Source organism: Acanthaster planci, linkage group LG17 (genome assembly GCF_054643075.1).
Source record: "Acanthaster planci isolate LZ-2023a linkage group LG17, COTS_SCS, whole genome shotgun sequence".
NCBI classification, from domain to species: domain Eukaryota; kingdom Metazoa; phylum Echinodermata; class Asteroidea; order Valvatida; family Acanthasteridae; genus Acanthaster; species Acanthaster planci.
In genome coordinates, this window is record NC_141793.1 from 18408 (window position 1) to 38094 (window position 19687).

General features: G+C 38.3%; 2 protein-coding genes across 17 annotated transcripts in view; one reads left to right on the plus strand and one right to left on the minus strand.

The window, feature by feature from the left end:
- LOC110983819 (nucleolar MIF4G domain-containing protein 1-like) lies at nucleotides 1–13510 on the plus strand. Of its 5 annotated transcripts, none has more exons than XM_022243390.2 (15): nucleotides 4–317; nucleotides 1562–1801; nucleotides 3276–3386; nucleotides 3698–3848; nucleotides 4692–5274; nucleotides 5677–5747; nucleotides 6598–6726; nucleotides 7057–7181; nucleotides 7726–7819; nucleotides 7993–8095; nucleotides 8642–8772; nucleotides 8979–9229; nucleotides 9478–9642; nucleotides 10284–10406; nucleotides 10966–13510. In XM_022243390.2, exons 1-15 carry the CDS (start codon nucleotides 255–257, stop codon nucleotides 11254–11256), a joined length of 2631 nt encoding a protein of 876 aa, XP_022099082.1. In that variant the 5' UTR covers nucleotides 4–254; the 3' UTR covers nucleotides 11257–13510. The 5 variants fall into 5 exon arrangements, with proteins under 5 accessions (XP_022099087.1, XP_022099082.1, XP_022099083.1 ...); XM_022243391.2 differs by having other exon boundaries at nucleotides 7–282; XM_022243392.2 differs by lacking the exon at nucleotides 4–317 and adding an exon at nucleotides 324–544.
- Nucleotides 11744–19687, minus strand: part of LOC110983818 (uncharacterized) — a 24640-nt gene continuing 16696 nt past the window's right edge. For 10 of the 12 annotated variants that reach the window (XM_087147768.1, XM_087147766.1, XM_022243384.2 and 7 more), the window contains 2 exons: nucleotides 16466–18993; nucleotides 11744–15045 (listed from right to left, as the gene is read on the minus strand). In XM_087147768.1, the coding sequence (XP_087003894.1) occupies nucleotides 15022–15045; nucleotides 16466–18993 (2552 nt within the window). In that variant the 3' untranslated portion in view covers nucleotides 11744–15021. The remainder of the gene's footprint in view (nucleotides 15046–16465; nucleotides 18994–19687) is intronic. The other 2 variants (XM_087147769.1, XM_087147772.1) reach the window with 2 other exon arrangements.

Sequence of the window (19687 nt, forward strand, 5' to 3'; positions counted from 1 at the left end):
CGGATCGATTTGTTTTAGACGGGTCTGGTTCCTGTTACCAAGACAGCCGACTGATGTCAGAAAGTGGACTGAAACCTGTCTAAACTCAAGGCAGCATGAACTAGCTTCACGGGCAATTTTTCAGAACTGTGTTGCAGGAAGGATGCGTAAATCGAGATATATATTTGAATATTTGATGTGTGATGAAATTTCACCTTCTGACCTACATGTAATTTGTGAAAGTTCCAAACTTGCCACGTATCCAGAGTACTAGCATGACTAGGCCTACCTTCAGAACAGTGGGTACGGTCCGAGCATGCCAACCATGCACCACCATGGTCCGGCGTAGCGCAGTACATTACGTCGGCCTAGCCCAGGTTGGACGACGTCTACATCGCATTGCGACTTTACGTTTCGGAAAATTTCCTGCAAAATACGTTGTCCGCGGGTGTATTTACAATGTAGTAACTTCAACCCAGCATTCATCAGTGTTTATGGAATTTGTGATACAAGGCACTTACCATGCTTGTTAGCGACATTTGAGCTGTCTTTGTCCGGTGGAAATGTGAGAAAAAAATGTTGAAAAAAATATCTCATAGGCCTAGTACTAGTACTGTAGTAGGCCTACTAAAAGAACATGTACATGTAGGAGTAGGACTTTTGTACCCTGGATGTTAGTTGCAATGCAATGTAGACATCTAACCTGGGCTAATGTCGGCCAATCTAATTAATTAATGAAGTGGCTATCGTTACGGCAGTCGTAATGCATTTCTCATATTCTATCATTACGGCACTGAACTGTGCAAGTGCAATGACGTAGCTGATCATCACGATGGATCACGATGGTTTATATATTTTATATTTTAAAATTACCTGGATTGCTGAACGCTTGTGGCCAAGTGGTCAAGGTTTGGAACGACTGGTGCGTGAGTTCAAACCTGGCTTGGACTGTTTTATTTTTTTCACCTAAATTTTATACCATGATTGTCTTTTTATGTTGGTATAGGCCTAAGCAGGAATCTTTTTTCTTTTCTCATTGGAGGCTTTGGAGGTTTTCTTTTAAAGGGAAATAAGGTCCGAAATCTGTGCTTAAGTTGGCATGCTTGTGCAGTTGCAGTACCGTAATGATAGAAAATGGGACATGCGTTAGGGCTGCCCTAATAACAGCCACGGCGTAGAATTAAAACCTCACTGTTCAGTAAGTAACTATTAACCTTCATTTAACTATTATTATATCCAGGCTACATGATGAAGGCCTGGATTGAGAAAATAGAGCAAGAACAAAAAGAGCCTGATGCCTGATTCGAACTCAACACCATAAGCTTGCTGAACAGCACATGTACTGACCAAGTCATTGCAGTACATGGATGATCAGTGGAATTGAAAGTAGATTTGCATGTATTGCCAATGAATAATTGCATCATGCCATAATTACTCATACTACACATACATGTCTAATGCAAATGCACTGATTGCATGTAAATTTACACAGACTGGGAGATTTCTAAGTTTTAAATTTCAATTTTTTTTTATAAATTATACTTTTTTATTACATATTTACATGGAACTTGTGCATTTTCAGTCGCATCATAATGGAACAATGAAGTCATCTTCAACAAGAGGAGGCAGCAGTAGGTCCTGTAGACACATTACAGGGCCTCCCAACCTCAGACGGATACGTAAAATGATTTTGCGAATGGATGGCAAAAACAGAAGAAAGTCCACCATGAACACTAGTAGAACTAACAGACAGGAGATTTCTCGGAAGGAGAAAAGGAAGATGAAAAAAGTCAGAGGAAAAGCCTACCATGCAAAAAAGTTGGTGAGTTAAAGTGTGAATGTACATGTACATTGACTCCCACACTGTAGTTGTGCGACATACATGTACAATCGATATTTTACTTATTTTCTGGGGACCAAAATCTTTATGGGGAAAAAAAAATGCCCCTTCAACTGGGTCCAAATCTGCCTAACGAAAGAACTTGTCCCCTTAACACAAAAACATGTCCCCTTAATGTGGTGAATGCCTACCCATCTACATGTACTTTATGACAAAGTGCTGTCCCAAACATTTAATTTTCCCCAATATGTTTCGTCCTATTTTGCAAGAGTCATATTGAATGATACATTTAAAACATTTATGTTGTGGGAGGGCTATTGGGTCAGGTGTACCCTGAGAGAGCATGTACAAACAGTACGTACATGTACATGTATGTTACACCTGAATTCATTGTACACCTTCCCTGATACCAGGTTACGGAGACTACTCACATGTAGAAATATCGGGGAAGGCACATTTCTGTATTTACAACACTGTTCCAACTCCCCTGGCAAAACAAATATTAATAATAATAAAAATAATAGCTTATTCTTGCATAGCGCACATACATGTACACAGCTGATGCTCAAGGCGCGGTATTATCATTATCCCTGCACACTGGGCTCACAACAACTGAACATTCCTGAAACTGTCTCAGCTCCCTGGGGAGTATACTAGCTGATGCTGCCCTATCAGGTGCATATGGCTAACGTAACCAAATCTGCCCTCACAGGTATCCATTTACTCCCGGGTGGAGAGAGGCACATGGGAGTAAAGTGACTTGCCCATGATTGCATCATACTGCCACCAGTTAGATTCGAACCCCCCAACCCTATGATCAAAAGGTACAAACCCTAACCACGAGTCCACATGCCCCCTATTCCCATTCCCAGTCACCTTCCTGAAGGCGGACAGAGCATACTGTTTGAAATGTCAAGTGTCCACCATCAGTTCTTCTCAGAACCACACACTCATAAGAGAGAGATTTTCTTGTATGTGGTGCAGCCACAAGCGTATCTAACCCCCTATTCCCTTTAATTAAAGTTAATGTCAGAATGTGGGGAAGGCCTTCCTGTATATTTTCATGCTTCATTCCACATTATTTGGTACTTGCTAAAGTCCAAGTCACATAGACCTTGTCACAAATTTGAAGGTGCTAACTGTTTATAGCCTGTGAGTAGGTAGTACTGCAAAGCAGGGTCTAGAACTGTTACAAATGACATGTATGGGGTTCTGGTAAGAAATACATCCATCTTATGGATATTGTACAAACAATCAAAAATTTCTGTTCGTGGAGTATGGCTGTACATGTACTTTCAAACAGGGCTGATAAAAACAATTGTGACTTTTAAAATGTTACCATGTGCAACTTGTTGAGAAACTATAGACTTACAATGTAGTTGTGAAGAATTTTTGTAAAGCAATTTTGACCACATTTTAGTAATGTCACAACAAACTATTTTACTTCTATTCACAGAATGCTGGTAATCTTCAAAAGGATTCATTTCAAGGGAACTTGAAAGTACTGGGCAAGAACCGGGAGAAGAACAAGCGCAAAAAACGCAACAGAGCATTAAAGCTTAGAGAAGTAAGATTTCCCTCGGTTGCTTATATCTCTGAATTTGTAATAAATCACCAAAAAGAGAAAGTTTAGGTGAGCAAACTCAACAAATGTGGGAGTTGTATTGAAAAAGTTAATGCAGCTTGGATGACATGACAGTTTTGCTCACAAATGAGTAAAAAATACTCCAAATCATAAAAACCAAATTGTCCAAATGAAATGGCCCTTGGGAGGTTATGACAGTAGATATTTATGTTTTCTCTCAGTCTCAAATAACAAAGTAGATGTTCACATAATTACACAAAATTGTGATTATTTAAAACCACAATTTTTTCTAGGAGCAAGCAGTGGCAAGGAGAGAAGAAGAACTAGCGCTAGCAAACAAAGAAGACGAGAGAACCATAAAAAAGTTAGAAAACAACATGAATTTCAGGAAGAAGATCAAGAAGAATGCTCTACCATTTGCCCTTAAAGCAGATGGGCTAGACTGTATCCTTCAATACATGTACTTTGAATAAGTCATTCGTTTATTCACCTGCAGAGCGGTTGACCAAAATCTTCCTTCGTACACATCAATCCTATGCTGTGGTCACTTGATCTTAGCATCACAGGTGATTCTACAATCCCAACCAAGTGTTGTATGTGTGATTGATATGTTTACTGTAGCACTCTGAGCATCATCTGCCATGGGTGGGAACATTCAGTGTACATGTACATGGCCATGGTTTCGCTGGTTCTTTATCAGGCTAGCAAGACACATCGTCAGTAGTTGGTTTGATCTCATATGCTACATTAGTGGTTGAGTGTTTGTCACAACTACCAATGTACAACTACAATATAGCACAAAACACCAAAAGTTAGGATTGACTGCACTCGAGAAATAATGCTTCTATCTGCCTTTATGGATGATGATGTATAGGTACGTAATTGTGATGTTGTAAAGCTAATGTTGCCTTCCAATGATACAGGTATCCATATTGTATCTTTTTTTAACCCGTCATTAGTGTAGCCGGTGCACGTGGCTTCATTACATGGGGCATCAGTTTAACATACATGTACATGTAGTACAGATGTTCTTTCCTGGCCTTCCACCTCTGTAGCCCAGGTTGGAATTCCTCCCACCTCAAAAAACTGTAACTGCGTCTCTTTATCTTCAACTGGACTGCTGTAGTGCCTTGGGCACATTTTGTATCATTACAAGAAATAATTAATATGAAAAATAAAACATGGCTACAATGTACATTTACATTATGTGTCATTCAGAAAGTGGTGATTTTTGCTATAATTGATCAAATTTGCCTTAGCACCAAACGTTATATATTGGATTGACAGATCTTTTAGATGTTGTGAATCAGGACTATAATGAGATGATTGCAGATGAAGCTGTTGACTGTCAGGACAACCCACATAGTGACCTGGATGCATACAGTGAAGCAAGTAGTGATTCAAACAATGAGTCAGGTTGTGACAGTGACCAGCATGCATCAGTCAGTTTTAAGAAGCAACTTACCAGGATTGAATCTCATCAGTGTTGTAGAACCAGTGAAAGTACAGACAATGAGGAACTTGACATACATGTAGATGAGGCTGGTATGGATGAAGCAGAGCAGTTGGAGAAGTGTACTGATGCCCATGTGGAATCTAAACTACAAGGCCAGAAAACATCAAACCCTCAAAAAAGAAAACATACACACATTGAAAAGGATGGCTCAAATGTACATCAAGACAGTCTAGCCCCCCAAAAGTCATCAGCAGTGAAGATGGATCCATATGGCAATGTCGTTGATGAACACCAAAGAAAGAGCACTGAATCGTACATACCACCACAGAAAAGAGCTAAGATGATGGGTTGTAATCAGGAGAGACATCAACAGCTTGGCAGATTACAGAAACAGCTGAAAGGATTAATCAACAGGTACATGTACATGTAGGAAAGGTGAAAAGCTCCATATCATGACACACTGCTGTAACTCAAAGTGGATGCATTTGAATGAATGGCATAATAATTTGAATATACATGTAAGTGAAGTTCACAAAGAAAAACAGCTGTGATGTTGGAGACTTTGTTTCAGATACATGTTGTGTACTAAATAGTGCATCCTCTGACACAAACTGTAAAGTTAAGACTAGCAGCAGTTTACTTTAAGTCAACTTTCATTGGTGTGATGAAGCTTGGAATAAGCAACGCACAGAATAAATCACACTCGTACAGTATTTCTCTCTCTCTGGGGCTCATATATTGACAAGAAAATACTTCTTAAATATATTTACATTTCATAGTTATGTTGACTTGCAATTTTATCTTACCTCTATAAAGATTAAGTGAGTCTAACATACAGTCAATCAGTGGACAGATTGAAGAATTGTATCTGACCAACAGCCGCAATGGTAAGATTAATTGTTTTTTTTTAACTCTGTCTTCAAGCAAAGTTGCACCCTTGATACAATTCAACCACTGATAGCACCAGGAATGGATGTATCACAGATAATTTTTGCTCCATAAACTGGTACATGAATATCACTTCATGGTGAATTAAAACTATTGTGTGCATTAATTTGGGTTGCAACCAACAAATTGTTTCTGCATAACAACAGTTGTTGGATATCTGTTATTTCTGAGTTTTATCACTCATCCAACCTGCACACATTTTAAAACAGTTTCAAAGAGTAAAACTCAGTTCAATATTGCTCATTATTTGCACTGGTAGGAATGTACTTCATGTGGACCCCAAAACAGGAATTCCTCATGAAGAGTTTAAAGTCATTTAGTGGACTTGCTGTCTTGCTCATAACTATACACTTTATGTTTCCTCCTTTCGGACAACATTTAAGAGGCAATTGGGCTCTGGGTTGTATGTACATGTATCTGTGACAAGTGGCAAATATGCTAAGAAACTGACCAAAAAACTACTTATCAGATTGTTCAGAGTGGGAGCAAAATTGGTTTTTTTTGTTGAGCTTACTGACATGACTGAATGCAAAGGAATACTGTGCCTGCATATTGTGAGGTATGCCAAGAAACGATGTGTATATTTATCTGCATGTTTGAAATGCACGTACCCTCAGTTGTTTGCCCTGTGATCAGTGAAAGTGAACTCTGAAATGTTTATATCATTATCCCTGCATTGACTCAGGTACAAATATACATTTATGTACAAAGGTTCAAAGGTGATTGTTAAGAATATCAATGAAGAGACTGGAGTTTGTGTCTGACATTTTTTGCCTGAATTGTTCACAGATATGAATCAACTATTAACTGAATTGGTGCTAGACTCCTGTGTTGGTCAGTTATTGAGTGGAGACAGGTTAGTCATGGAACACATCATGCTGATCGCTGTACTTAATGCAAGCATTGGCACAGAAGTTGGTAAGAATTAAATTCTAACTTTTCATGTATGTAGCTCCTAACCCTGACGGGAGAATACAAATCAATAAGGTTGGTACCTAATGCAGTAAGCTGTAATGAGGCACTTTCATAAAAGTCAGTGCTAAATTGTGTTAACTACACGTACTTGATGTACAGCTGTTGTCTTTGGGGTAAACTTCCTAAAATGCCAACTGACGTTTATGACAAAGGTAAAATTTCTCCATTTAGTACTCAGATTTATGATGCATTCTTGATAACTTGATCTTGGAGCCCGCTGTATGATATTCAACAGAAATAGTATTGTTTTCATGAACTTTTGTTCTTTGATAGGAGCGCATTTCATTGAGACATTGGCCAGAAGGTTTGCAGATCTTTATTCACAAGGAGAAAACTATGGCGATGGTAAACAATGCGACAATGTTATCCTACTGTTCACTCACCTCTACAACTTTAGAGTAAGTTTTTTGATTGGCTTTTTTTTTGTAACTATGAAACATGCCCTAAGAAATGACGGCAACTATTCCTATGCAAAATATGGTCCAAATTCATAGATACTTGTATGTAAAGTACATGTACCTAATTGCTGACTTCTTGAAAGTCAGTCTAGATTTCTAATAATTTTGGGCAAGGCATTTAAACTTTCCTGTGATCAATCTGGCCCAAAGGGCAACAAGAGAAGGTGCAGTTTCCTTGGCAATGTGGGCTCCTTGGTGGGAACGGGACTTTGCTGGCTTAAAGATGATTGTGAAGTGCGTGTGTTAGGGTTGTGCCGCTACCAAGAATGTGGCACTCGAAAAACACTCCCAAAATCGGTCTCCATTTAACTGATGAGGGGTTTGTTTGTGCTCAAAATGGAAAGGCTGACGACTTTTGGGAATTTAAACATTTGAAAAATAACACCTGCATCTTAAGGGACAGAGTAGATGCTGATTCAGATAACTTATTTTCCAAAATACATGTAGTGGTATGTTTACATGATTGTTTTTAACATACATGTAGGTGATTCATTGCACTTTGATGTATGACATCATCCGTAAACTAGCAGACAACTTTACTGAGAGAGATATAGAAATGCTTCTCCTCATTCTGAAAAGTAAGTTGTTCCACCGTTCCCATTGTAGTTTGTACTTTAATCAAATGCGACCCCTGAATGAAATATACCGAACCAGGGAAATACCTTTAGGTTGTTCTTTGCTTATGTTTATAATGATACATATTTTTTAAGCATTTCGTCTATTGGATCAGTTGTTCTTGGGGGTTTTCTAGATACAGGATTGATGCTACGAAAGGATGATCCAGAAGCACTGAAGGAAATTATCTTGCAGATTCAAACCAAAGCCAAAACATGCCCAGAAGAATTCCAACGGCAGTAAGTAGTAATGCAAAAATTAAACTTCATATTAGTTATTATTGTTATCATTACTTATCATTTCTGGTATTGACACCATGGATTTCTCAAAAGTGCCCCAGGCACTGTAGCTCGCAAGCCTAATGAAACCTGTAGAAAGGAGACAATGAGAAGCAGATACAGATTTAGAGGTGGGAGGAAAAGCCCAGCGAAATATTCCGGGTAAAACCCACGGAATCAGGTAGGAACTGAAAACCCAATGCACATGTGGACCAGGCTGGGATTCGAACCTGGACAGCAGAGGTGGAAGGCAAGGAAAGAACCACTACACCAACCCGACTCCCCGGGTGATGATATGATGTGTTGGCAGTAATGTTTTCTATTCAAGCCTCATTTAATGCAGTGCAGGGTTAGACATTTGTTGCTTCATGAAAGCAAAGTAATTTCACATAGCCTGAAATATCCCCAAACAGGAACTGACTTGATAGTACATGTACATGCACTTGTGTCGCGTATCATTCGCTTCACTTTTAAACTCATTGTTACTTTCTGCTTATCTTTCCTCAGGTCAAGAGTCAAGTTCATGCTGGAAACTATTTATGCAGTTCGTAACAACAATGTCCGAAAGATCCCAAACTATGATCCAGACCAACTACAGCGAATGAAGAAAACACTGAAGGCTATGATTAAAGCCAAGGGTTAGTCTGTTGGTCAAGTGTCTGGGATATAAGTTATGTAGGTTGGGGGTATCCGACCTCCCACCTGTTTTGGAAAGAATTACACTGAATATTGTCTCCATTGCTTTCTCAACAGTTTTAGAGTTTCTTCATTGCAGCCTGAAGGAGACTGTTGTTTTAAAATACTGACAATACTTTTGATAATTTCTTCTTTTTTGTGGAATTAGGTCATACTGATTCAGAGACTACATTGCGAATTTCTCTGGAACATCTTCTAAGTGTGGAGGAACGAGGCCGCTGGTGGATTATTGGCTCATCATGGTCTAGCAACAAACCAAAACCTGTGCAACAGCATAGTTCCTCAGAGAAACAAGTTGTCATTGATACACCTAGTAACACAGTTGTAGAGTTGTTTCGGCAACAGCGAATGAATACTGAATTAAGGAAGGCCATATTCAGCATTGTCATGACCGCAGAGGTATGTTACACGTTCACACAGAATGTGCTTCAAGTAAAATGGTCTCTGTAATCTGTTTCAAGTGTGCCAATTTTCATTTCATTTTCATGTGAGATGTTATCTAGATGCCAGTACAATCCAGAGAACATGCAGAACAGAGACAACCTACCCTGAACCCTTAACTGTAGAGGTCAGGTATCCATGGTGGGAGATACATTCCATCAATATGAAATTGCTAATACTTCATACATTATTTACTTCCTTCAAAGGATTATTTAGATGGTTATGAGAAGATTTTGCACCTGAGTTTGAAGTCTGGCCAAGAGAGAGAAGTTGTTCATGTCATCATCAATTGTTGCCTGCAAGAGTCAGTGTATAATCCATACTATGCCCATCTTGGAACCAAACTATGCCAGCATGACAGAAAATACAAGGTACCAATTTAATCACCGGTACCCAGTTAGCATTCTGTGAACCACACTGTTTCTTAGCCCAAGTTACTATTATGGAAGCATGAAGAAATGATGGTGTGAGTGATCTACAATTGACTTTTTAGTTAACTCAACCACCATGCACAGTATTTGATTTCAGTGAAAAAAAAATCATACACTGGGGTCGTTATATACATTGGGGGTTGAAAGAGACTATTTCATGTTCCTGTGACACCCGACCCGTGTACTTTCAAATAAAAATATTGAAGTTGCTTTTAAACTTCTTTTTGTCTGGCTTTGTTTGGCCATTATTTTGTATAACCGTTACTTTGCTACTACTTGGTATTAACCCTAACCCCCTAGCATGCCTAGGGTGTATGCAAAGTAATATTGAAATTGGAGGATTTGGGACTGTTGGTATTAAAGAATGTGTTCTGATCTTTGTCATGTCAGGTGTGACAGAGACATGAAAAAAAATGAACCCTATATTAAGAGAATGACCCACTCAGTGAGCCAAAAGATGAGGTCAAAAACTTGTATTGTTCTTCTAGATAAATATATTATACTTAATACATGGAGAAACTTACCTAATGATGCCTTTCAAACATTAATTCATGCGGTTTATTTTGGATTTTTAATTATAGATGGCTTTCCAGTTTGCTTTCTGGGACAAATTCAAGATTCTCTCAGAGTTCTCTAGCAGAAATCTTGCTCTTCTGATCAGTCAGATGTTGCTTTTCAGAGCTATTTCCATTTCTGTTTTGAAGGTTAGTTAAAAATATGCACATTAACACATCATCTAAATAAAATTACTTGTATCCTTTTTTCTGTTGGGAGTCTGGGCCTGCACTTAATTTGTAGAATTCAACAAATAAGTGGGAATGAACTGATATTTCATCTGAATGCAAAATGACTCAGATCCATTGTTCCACTTTATAGCCCTATTCCCATACAATAGTGAATACACCTGCATGATAAAAATTTTTCCATAATTAATTTGCTTTTAAACTAATGGTGCACTGTGGACAGTGTAAAATGTGCATGACGCTGTTGCATGATTGTACTGTACAGATGTCGTGCTCAAATAAGTTCATTCCAATTAGAGTACTGTAACAGGAATCTAGTGTATTTTCATTTTGTGATATGAATATTTCCTATTAACTCAAAGGAAGGGTCCATTATTCCCAATCCACACTCACTTGTTTTGACTCACTTAACCTTGCTTTAATTAAAATAACACAATCCATTTCAATTTAAGGATAAAATGTTTCACCAACTGGAGATGAGACTAATTAAAGCTTTTTCTTCTTACCTTTTGATTTTCAGGTGATAGAATTTGCAGACATTGACAAGACTACAGTTCACTTTCTCAGGCAAACCTTGAGATCACTACTTTTAAGTCCATCCCAGAAATCTGTTATGGCTGTGTTCAGCTCGGTGACATCGTTGCAAAAGTTGCAAAGCTTCCGTGAGAGTCTCCGTTTATTTCTGCTGCACTTTTTACTTTCAAAGAAAAACACTAGTAAAACTGCCGATTTGCAGGTGGAGTCAAAACTGAGAGAACGTGTTCAACAAGCTAATCAAATTCTGGCAGAAGATTGTAGTGCAACATTTTAAAGATTTCACACAGGGTTTGTGAGACCACTAAAGACAATTCTACCAGTAATAGTCTCCATGTCACTGTCGAAGAAGACAGAGTCTTAGCTTACCCTTTAAAAGGCAGTTTTTACTTGAAGACTGTGCAATGACCGTACTAAACAGTCATGCATGTGTCTTAGTACCCCAGTACCTGTATCTCTGCACATACTGCATTGTGTTTGTCTCAATTTTGCACATGTATCTCGCATCCATTTTGTATATCATATTAGTAATATTTCGCAAGCTGCATTGGCAGTGTTCTGTGATAGGTTATCTTGTGTCATGTGTGTCCCTTCAGTAATCCAGTTGTTTCCAACTGGACAGACACATATCCGCATTTTGACCATTTTCATGCAGAATTTCAACTCAATGGAGAAAGGTAATTACGTGTTGAAATGAATTTAGAATGAAGTTAGTAAGTTCAATGAAAACGTCTTGCCATGAAAACAAAGCATTGGAGGCAACATAATTTTGTCAAGATGAAGGCACATGTGTGCTTTATTCAAAGCATTCTGAAGAATGAGTAAAGATACTTTTCCAGTAATGCTGAATTCAGTGTGACAGTAAATTTCAGTGTCACATATTTCATCAAAAACTCTTGAACTACAAGTTATCTCTGGAAAAGTCTATGAAAAACCAACATCAGTGCAAAGTGACCTGTCTTCCTGTAAGTTTCACAGGTGTTAGTCTTAAGGTGTAGAATATGCATGCATAATTTAACTTCTTTACATTGTATTGAAGTGACCCACTAAGGGCAAAGACATGTCTTGGTTTAGTGCACTTTGTGAAACCCGTGCAGTGAACAATTGAGGTTTCAAGAACTAATGTAAAGTTAAGGGGGTTGTGCGTGTGCATTTGGCACACTTACCTGTGAATTCTGGATTTTGGTTTCCTCATGTTTTAGATTAAAGACTCAGAGGAAGATCTAGTTTAGATTTTGAAACAAATTGCCCATTTGCAAACTATTTCACTAAATGGCATTAGTAAATTAAAAGAATTTTTATTTCATAAAAACAAATAACTTATTGTGAGTTAGTTTGTAAAAATGCAAGTGCGCACAAAGGTTTACCTTTACGTTAGTTCATAGTGACGGTGACAGTGCATGTAGTAGTTCATGCAAGGTAAACTGTAACTGAACATAAAACCTCACCAAGATTCTTAGCCTTGCAAAAGTAGAATCGTGACACTTGCAATATTCTGAAAAGTTGAGTAGAAATCCTCCCACAGTCCCACAAATTTAAGCCACATTTCCCTCAATCATTTGGACTTGAATGTGTATGAATTCAATTGTAAATTACTTGCTACATCAATCTGTTACCTGCACTTCAGTTTGCCCTTCTTAATGAGAATACAAATGCAAACATGGACACAGTAAAATTAAATGCAAGTTGGAATTATCTGCATGCCTAGAATACTTATTGTACTCTTTCACACACTATTTTCAAGGGATACACAAGGTTATTTAACAAACACCAATATGTATAAATTTCAAGACTTACTTTTGGTCATTTACACTTCTAAATTATACCAAGGTGATACTTAGATTTAATTGGTATAGTACAGGGTGTGTACAGGTGGCTGTAAATTATGCAAATTCTGTACTGTACCTTGGAATACAAGTGTTGATTTGAGAACATTCAAAATGCCCCAACGCCATTGAGTTTCTTCACAGATTTGGTCGAAATCTTCACCCACATTAAAAACTACTACATAGCAAATTATTCATGTCTGAATTATGGCAGACTTACTTTTGCCAAAGTACCTGTCAGTAGTCTTGGAAGCACCTAGACGGAATGCATTGAAAAAGTAGTTCCTGGCAGAGCAAGATATTTCAGCTTGCTTACCTTTCCCAGTCCTTGGCAGATGCAACCAACAGGCAACTATTAACCAACAGACAACTATCACCCACTTTAAGTTGGCCAACAGTCCATTTAGCTTATAAGGTAGAAACAATCCTCCAAACAAAAAAGATACGATTGGGGAGTGGCTTAATTGTGAGCTATATACATACATGTAGTTCCATGGTCACATCCATGGTAAATACCACTGCTCAAATTAATCCGTGAAATAGTGTCGTGGTGTGTATATTATCATTAAAAGCATGCATTTCATCTTCCTTGGTCCTACAGTACTAGTTAGGCATGAGTAATGATTGATAAATTGTTCATGATTACATGTATTAAATACACATGTATAAAAGAATACAATAAAATACTTCTTTTCTATTGATTAATATCAGAATCTTCAAGTTAACCAATTTTTACAGAATTAAATTCACCCTAGTAAGTACATGTACATAAGCTTAGTGGGTAGAGGCTGTGGCACTGTGATGTATGATTGACAACACCCGTCTTCAATCCTCAAACTGAGTGTTTTTGTCAAAGCATGGTCAAAGTACTTTTTATTACAGAATAAATTCAACAACAACCACCACCACTGTTTGGATCTGCCCCATAAGCCACATTTCACATTTATTTTTTGATGTGTCATGCTTCTGAGTTATCTCTCAATACTGAGAGTTATTAGAGTTATTAGTTCCTTATAAACGTCGGTTAATAGAAAATTGTCATGGAAAACATACACAAAAAATTCAGTAATCAATTGCTGTCATGATGCAGTTCAGATGTCATATATGAATTCGCTGGTAACATACTGTACCTTTACAAGTCATATTTTACTTTACTAAATACAAGTCAAACATTTTACTTCAAGCATTCTGAATTGAAGCTAAACTAAAAAGAAAGGCCTGCGGCTAGTTTTGCTCAACTTCCGTCTGCATTGAAAACGATTGGTTCTTGAGCGCCACATCTTGGCATTCTTTGTAAATAAAATGAGAACAATGCATGTGTAGAACTTGGCTTACACAAATGTATCTTTTTGATTTGTGGAGTTAGTATTTTTACATCAATACAAACATACATAATGAATACACAAAGAAAAGCAATTAAAATGTCACAATCAGTAAAGAAATTTTCAACCTTATGTCATGCCAGTTAATGTGTGAAGGCAGTGGTAGAGAAAACACGTCTGAATACTTAGCTAAGGTGCAATCTGCTCTTGGCTAATTTCATGCAATTTTACCAAGGAGGCAAAAGGTTTCAACTTCATCTCAGTGGTATTTCAAAAGAAACTTGTCAATACAGATTTGCAAAACTGTATTTTGAAAATGTAAATGTCAGACAAAAATGGTCTTCAGTAAGGTGGCATTTCCATATAAACTGTCAAAACATAGAACAAACACTGAAAATAATTTCAGGACTATGGGTTCAGTGGTACTACACGTACATCTGCATAGATGTTCAATAACATTCTGATGTATATCCCTTCACCACCTCCTCTGCTTGTAATGTATATACACTCACCTATAATCAGGTCAGGCAACTTTCCGCCTATTTTCTTTTTTAAGTATATATATAAAAAAGTTTATAAGCTTTCGATTACACCTGATGTTTTACGTCAAATATGTACACAGTAATATATGGCTGAATTTCTGGGATTACATTTGACTAAACTTTGGGTCTGTAACAGTGCAGTGTCAGTTTAAAAGACTGAATCTGAACTCTAGTTCAAAGCAGTACTGAATGTTATACAATATGTCAAAGGCTTCCTATATGTAAATAGCAAGTCACACAATATCAAATAGATCTCTCAAACAAATTAGATTTGTTGCCAAAGAAAATACAATGGCTGGGGTTTAGAATCCTAGGTTGCTACGTTGTATCCATGGTGACGACCTCCTACATGTCATGGATTACCTTGGCCAAAGATCTGTAAGGGAATGACAGAAAACTTGAAAGGTTCTTTTTATATAACACATTATCTACAACTAGAAAATGACTGAAGCTATTACAAAAAGTCATGGAGTACCATAGTTTTAATTCTGATAGTGTTCTCTTAAGATTATGCATTCAAAATTTTTTTTTGGCTGATTACACTCAATCCATGCGATGAACAATTGTTATCATTTCTGTCTTAATCTTAAACCATCTTAGAGTATTTTACAGTCAATTTCAAATGTGCACAACGACCCGACAGCACAGCACCAAATGCAGCTTTAAGACATGTCTTACACTTTGCCTCAGTGGCATATGGGGGGAGGTTGTCAATACTTGTTTATGTTTGAGTTTTTAAGAAACACTTCAGACACGAGACGATGTACAACTTTGGGGGGCTCTTACTTGGGGGATTGTTTTTCAAAACAAAAATCCCTTTAAGCCCCCTCCTGACTCAAAATCTAGATAAGCTTCAAGCTGTCTTGCCTGGGATTATTTACAGGAATACCATTGGCAAGATTTAATGTAAAACTCATAAAATAAATGGATGATCTCTGACCTCTGGACTGTGATGTCTACATACCAAGGAACGTGGTAGCTTCAGCATGTACATGTACATGAATATAGCAATACAAGTAATCTATGTGATTCAGTGATATGTGAGGTGTGGCTGATTTGAAGGACGACGTGTAAAGGGGCACATGATGCCAGATCAATTTCAGTATAAATATGATGTCTACATGTACACAGCCCTGCAGTGACAAAGTGTGAGCTAACCACTCTCAAATCAAGGTACATGTACAAAGCAAGTATGATGGGAGGGATAAAGCAGGAGATGGATGCACCTTTGTTGTAAAGCTTTCTGTCATGTCTAGCATGCATGGCATTTGTGTGTGTGTGGGTGAATGGTGGGTGCAGTGGGAAAATGCAAAGACAGGTGTGTAGATAACCTCTGACCTTATACAGGTAACGTGTAGATGCATCGGTAACTTTAGTGCATTTGTGTATGATGGAAAGCCAGTGACACTCGAGCAAATCATCTATCATGTAACACCTGACAAGCAATTTACAAAAGACTGGGAGCAAGGAGCCAATTGCGAGGTGTTTTGACATCCCTACCTTGATTATGTGGTGTTTGTTAAAGACAGCCATACTGCTTCAAAAACATGCACAACGGGGGACAAGCAAAAGGGAAGAATTGTCTGGAAGGTGACACATCAATATAGACCATGGATGACAGCTAAAACAAGGATAAGGCGCAGGGATGGGTTCTGACTGGGGAACAGGTTGATGCCTTTTGACCTTGAATGCTCACATGCATGGGCAGTGTGGAAAGTGGTTGTCGGCCGCCAGCAGTACGTTAGGTACATGTAGGTTCATGCATTGTGGCAATAATACAATGAGCACAGCCCCACCTGTCTAAGCTGTGACACACTGGCATCCCCTTTGACCTTTGCTTGTTCTTCTTCCTTGGATCTGTAATTGTGGATCTCAGCTCTTCTTCTTGGATAAAGAGCACTCTCTGAAGTTCCCCTGTCTGGTTGTATCTCAACATCTACATGTATGGTTTCTGTCTTACAGGCATCATTAGATTTGGTATGCACTTTTCTTACTGGGGGCACTGGAATTTCTTCAAATGAATCACAGGACTCTGCCTTAGATTTTTGTGGGATTGGCGATATTTGTTTAGATGAATTTTCCAGTACTGTTGCATTATTTGGAGATGGCTCAGATTTTTGAGATTTGCCAGATTTTTCAACAGGTTTGGGATCTTCCTGGTAAGAGACTGAGCTAATTCCAAGAAAAGGCTTTGTTATTGAAGATTTTTCAACTGATATCTTAACAGTTGGAGCACTGCTACATGTAGTTACTGTTGTAAGTGTTGTGTTAGTAACAACGGAAATTGGGGACTGGTTAGAAAGAATAAGGGCCCCAGTTGTTCCATCCTGTGGAGATGAGTTTGCTTGAGACACTTTGACATTTGATGTCTTTGGCTTGGAGGTTCGTGGAGGAATTACAGGCTGTTCATCAGTATTGAGATGCATTTCATTGGTTGTGTAAGTTGGAACTTTTGAGGAAATAAGAACATTATCACCCATCTCCCTCTGGGACCCACCTCTTACAAGGTGAAAGGTCAAACTATGAGTTTCCCTAGTTGGATCATATGAATCAAGAGTATGGGCCCTACCTCTGCTCCCTTGATCACTTTCTGATTTGTTTGTAGGTTCAGGAGGATTGGAGCTTGTACGTTGACGTTCTGTCTCAGACTTCCTTGAGAATTCCTTCTGTGCAGATAGGATGTAAGAATACTTTGGTGTCTTCTTTTTGAATAAACTAAAACCAGATTTCTTCTGTTTGGGTGACTTGGGAACACTGGAAGATGCTGGTTTAGAAGCTTCTGAATTAGCAACTGCAAATGCACTGATAGAGGACTTTTCTCCTGACATGTGTTTGTCCTCTGTTTCTGACACATCAGCTTTGTCTTCGACATGTTTGTCCTCTGTTTCTGACACATCAGCTTTGTCTCCCATGTGCCTCTCCTCTGGTGGTAGATTGTGATCATCAACTGTGAGTCTTCTGCCCAAAGTACCAGTAGGTTCTTTGTTGCCTGCAGCAGGTGATTCCTTTGTTTCTGTTTCAGTCACTTCTTTCTTTTCATTTGATTCAGGGGATTTGAAGAGAGGTGGTCTTTGTTGATGTTGAGGGCTGCGGAGAGTGCTTGGTGGGGATGCCTTGACGCCTGTGATTTCATTCTTAGGAACATCTCGGGATCTAGCAAAATGGTAGGTTGGATGACAAACAGAGACTTCATCTGCTTTCATTGGAGGGGAAAGAGGCTGTGGTTCATGGTCATCTTTAATATCAGAAGTGTGTTCACTTGTAATCACATCATCTGAAGAAGGTGAGTCATCTTTAATTGAAACAAGATCAGATTTCGATGGGGACTCATCATTCTTAGACAGAGAGTCATCATCATTAATTTGCAAGGCAACATCTTGAGTAGTAGACACAGTTGATTCATTCAACTCGTGAGTAGATGAAATAGGAGTAGATTGAGCCTGAACTGTAGCAGTAGGCATCACTTGTTGGGTGTACACGTTTGGCTGAGCAGTGTTGTGAGGGACGGAATGAACCGCTGAAAACATTGGTGGAGTCATCATCAGTTGCTGAGGTGACATCATTATCTGTTGCTGTGGCGACAGCATCTGTTGAGACATTATTTGCTGCTGTGGGGATATCATCATCTGCTGTGGGGGTGACATCATTTGCTGTGGAGACAGCATCATCTGTTGCTGTGGTGATATCCCTGGTTGTTGGAATGCAAGAGGCATTACCATTGGCTGTTGGTTAGATGACATCATCATCTGACTAATGATTTGCTGCTGCAATAAAATCTGTTGCTGCAACTGTTGCATTTGTATTTCCATGATTCCTGGTTGTTGAGGTATAACCATCTGCTTTTGTAATGCAGCTAGTTGTTCTTGTAGTGCTGAATATTGTTCATTTAATTTCTGTACTGTTGTATCTGCTGGTGCTTCCGATGAAGTCAGTTTCCCTTTTTCATCTTTCTTTGGCCTTTCATCTGCCTTCATCTCTTCTTTCTCTTTCACTACCTCTTGTACAGACTCTTCCTCTGTTTTGTCTGTATTCTCATCCTCAACTTTATTGTAGCTTTCTTCCATCTTAGTTGCATCTTTTCTTTCTTTCTCTTCTACTTTTTCATCTTGATCTTCAATAGACTCTCCTGCATTTCCCTCAGAATCTTCTGCTGATTCTCTGGTAACTTCAAATGCCAGAGCATGGACAGATTTTTCTTCAAACATATCATGGGTATCATCTGCCTGTGTATGAGGAGGGTAATCATCAGTATCCTGTGTGTCTGCATCAAGACTCATCTTCATCATATGAGAGAGCAACTCCATCTTGGCTTTACTGTCCTTTGCTGTTGAGAAACAAAAAGGATATATTTAAAGGTATATGTATGATACTGACATTTCACTGAAATGTTTAATTTGAAATTATGACCACTGCAGTTCCCCATACCAAACTTCCAACCTGATGCAATGAAAGTTGACTGTCCAAAATTATTTGTGAACTGATCATGTACATGTATGACAACAGCCTCATGTACATGTAATTTGATTTTGAATCATAAATTTGAAATGACAGATGAAACCATACAAAATGTCCCTTAGTACCAAGCATGCATAATAGTACAGTCTTTCAATTTGAAACAAGGATTTAGAAGTGGTTGTTATCGACACAAATTCGTATACACACTACATAACAAATTCACCCCTGCACCCACTGAGCTGACGGGTACAAAGTTAAAATGCGGTGAGTTGCATTAACCCTACATGTATAAATTAGAATAAGTTAAGCTACATGTAAATAAACTGTGGGGAGGCACATATCACTGTTACCAGTGTTGGTATATCAGTAATCCTTCAGCTACAGCTACATGTACGATCATTATTCCAAAAATACAAAGCTGCTCAGCAACTTGCAACCTGTAACTACATGTAGATTAGAACAAAGCTTTGACTTGTGACAAAACTGAGAGGTTTTGAGTCTAGATTGAATTCATCACTAGCATTTCATTAGCTTTTGTGTCTGTTAAAAGTAAGCATGAACCA

Excerpts from the sequence above, each read along its gene's own strand:
- LOC110983819 (XM_022243390.2), top strand. The coding sequence starts at position 255 with ATGACTAGGCCTACCTTCAGAACAGTGGGTACGGTCCGAGCATGCCAA. Across the intron at positions 9,230-9,477 it reads GCATTGTCATGACCGCAGAG|GATTATTTAGATGGTTATGA; the intron begins GTATGTTACACG and ends CTTCCTTCAAAG. Across the intron at positions 10,407-10,965 it reads TTTCCATTTCTGTTTTGAAG|GTGATAGAATTTGCAGACAT; the intron begins GTTAGTTAAAAA and ends TTTGATTTTCAG.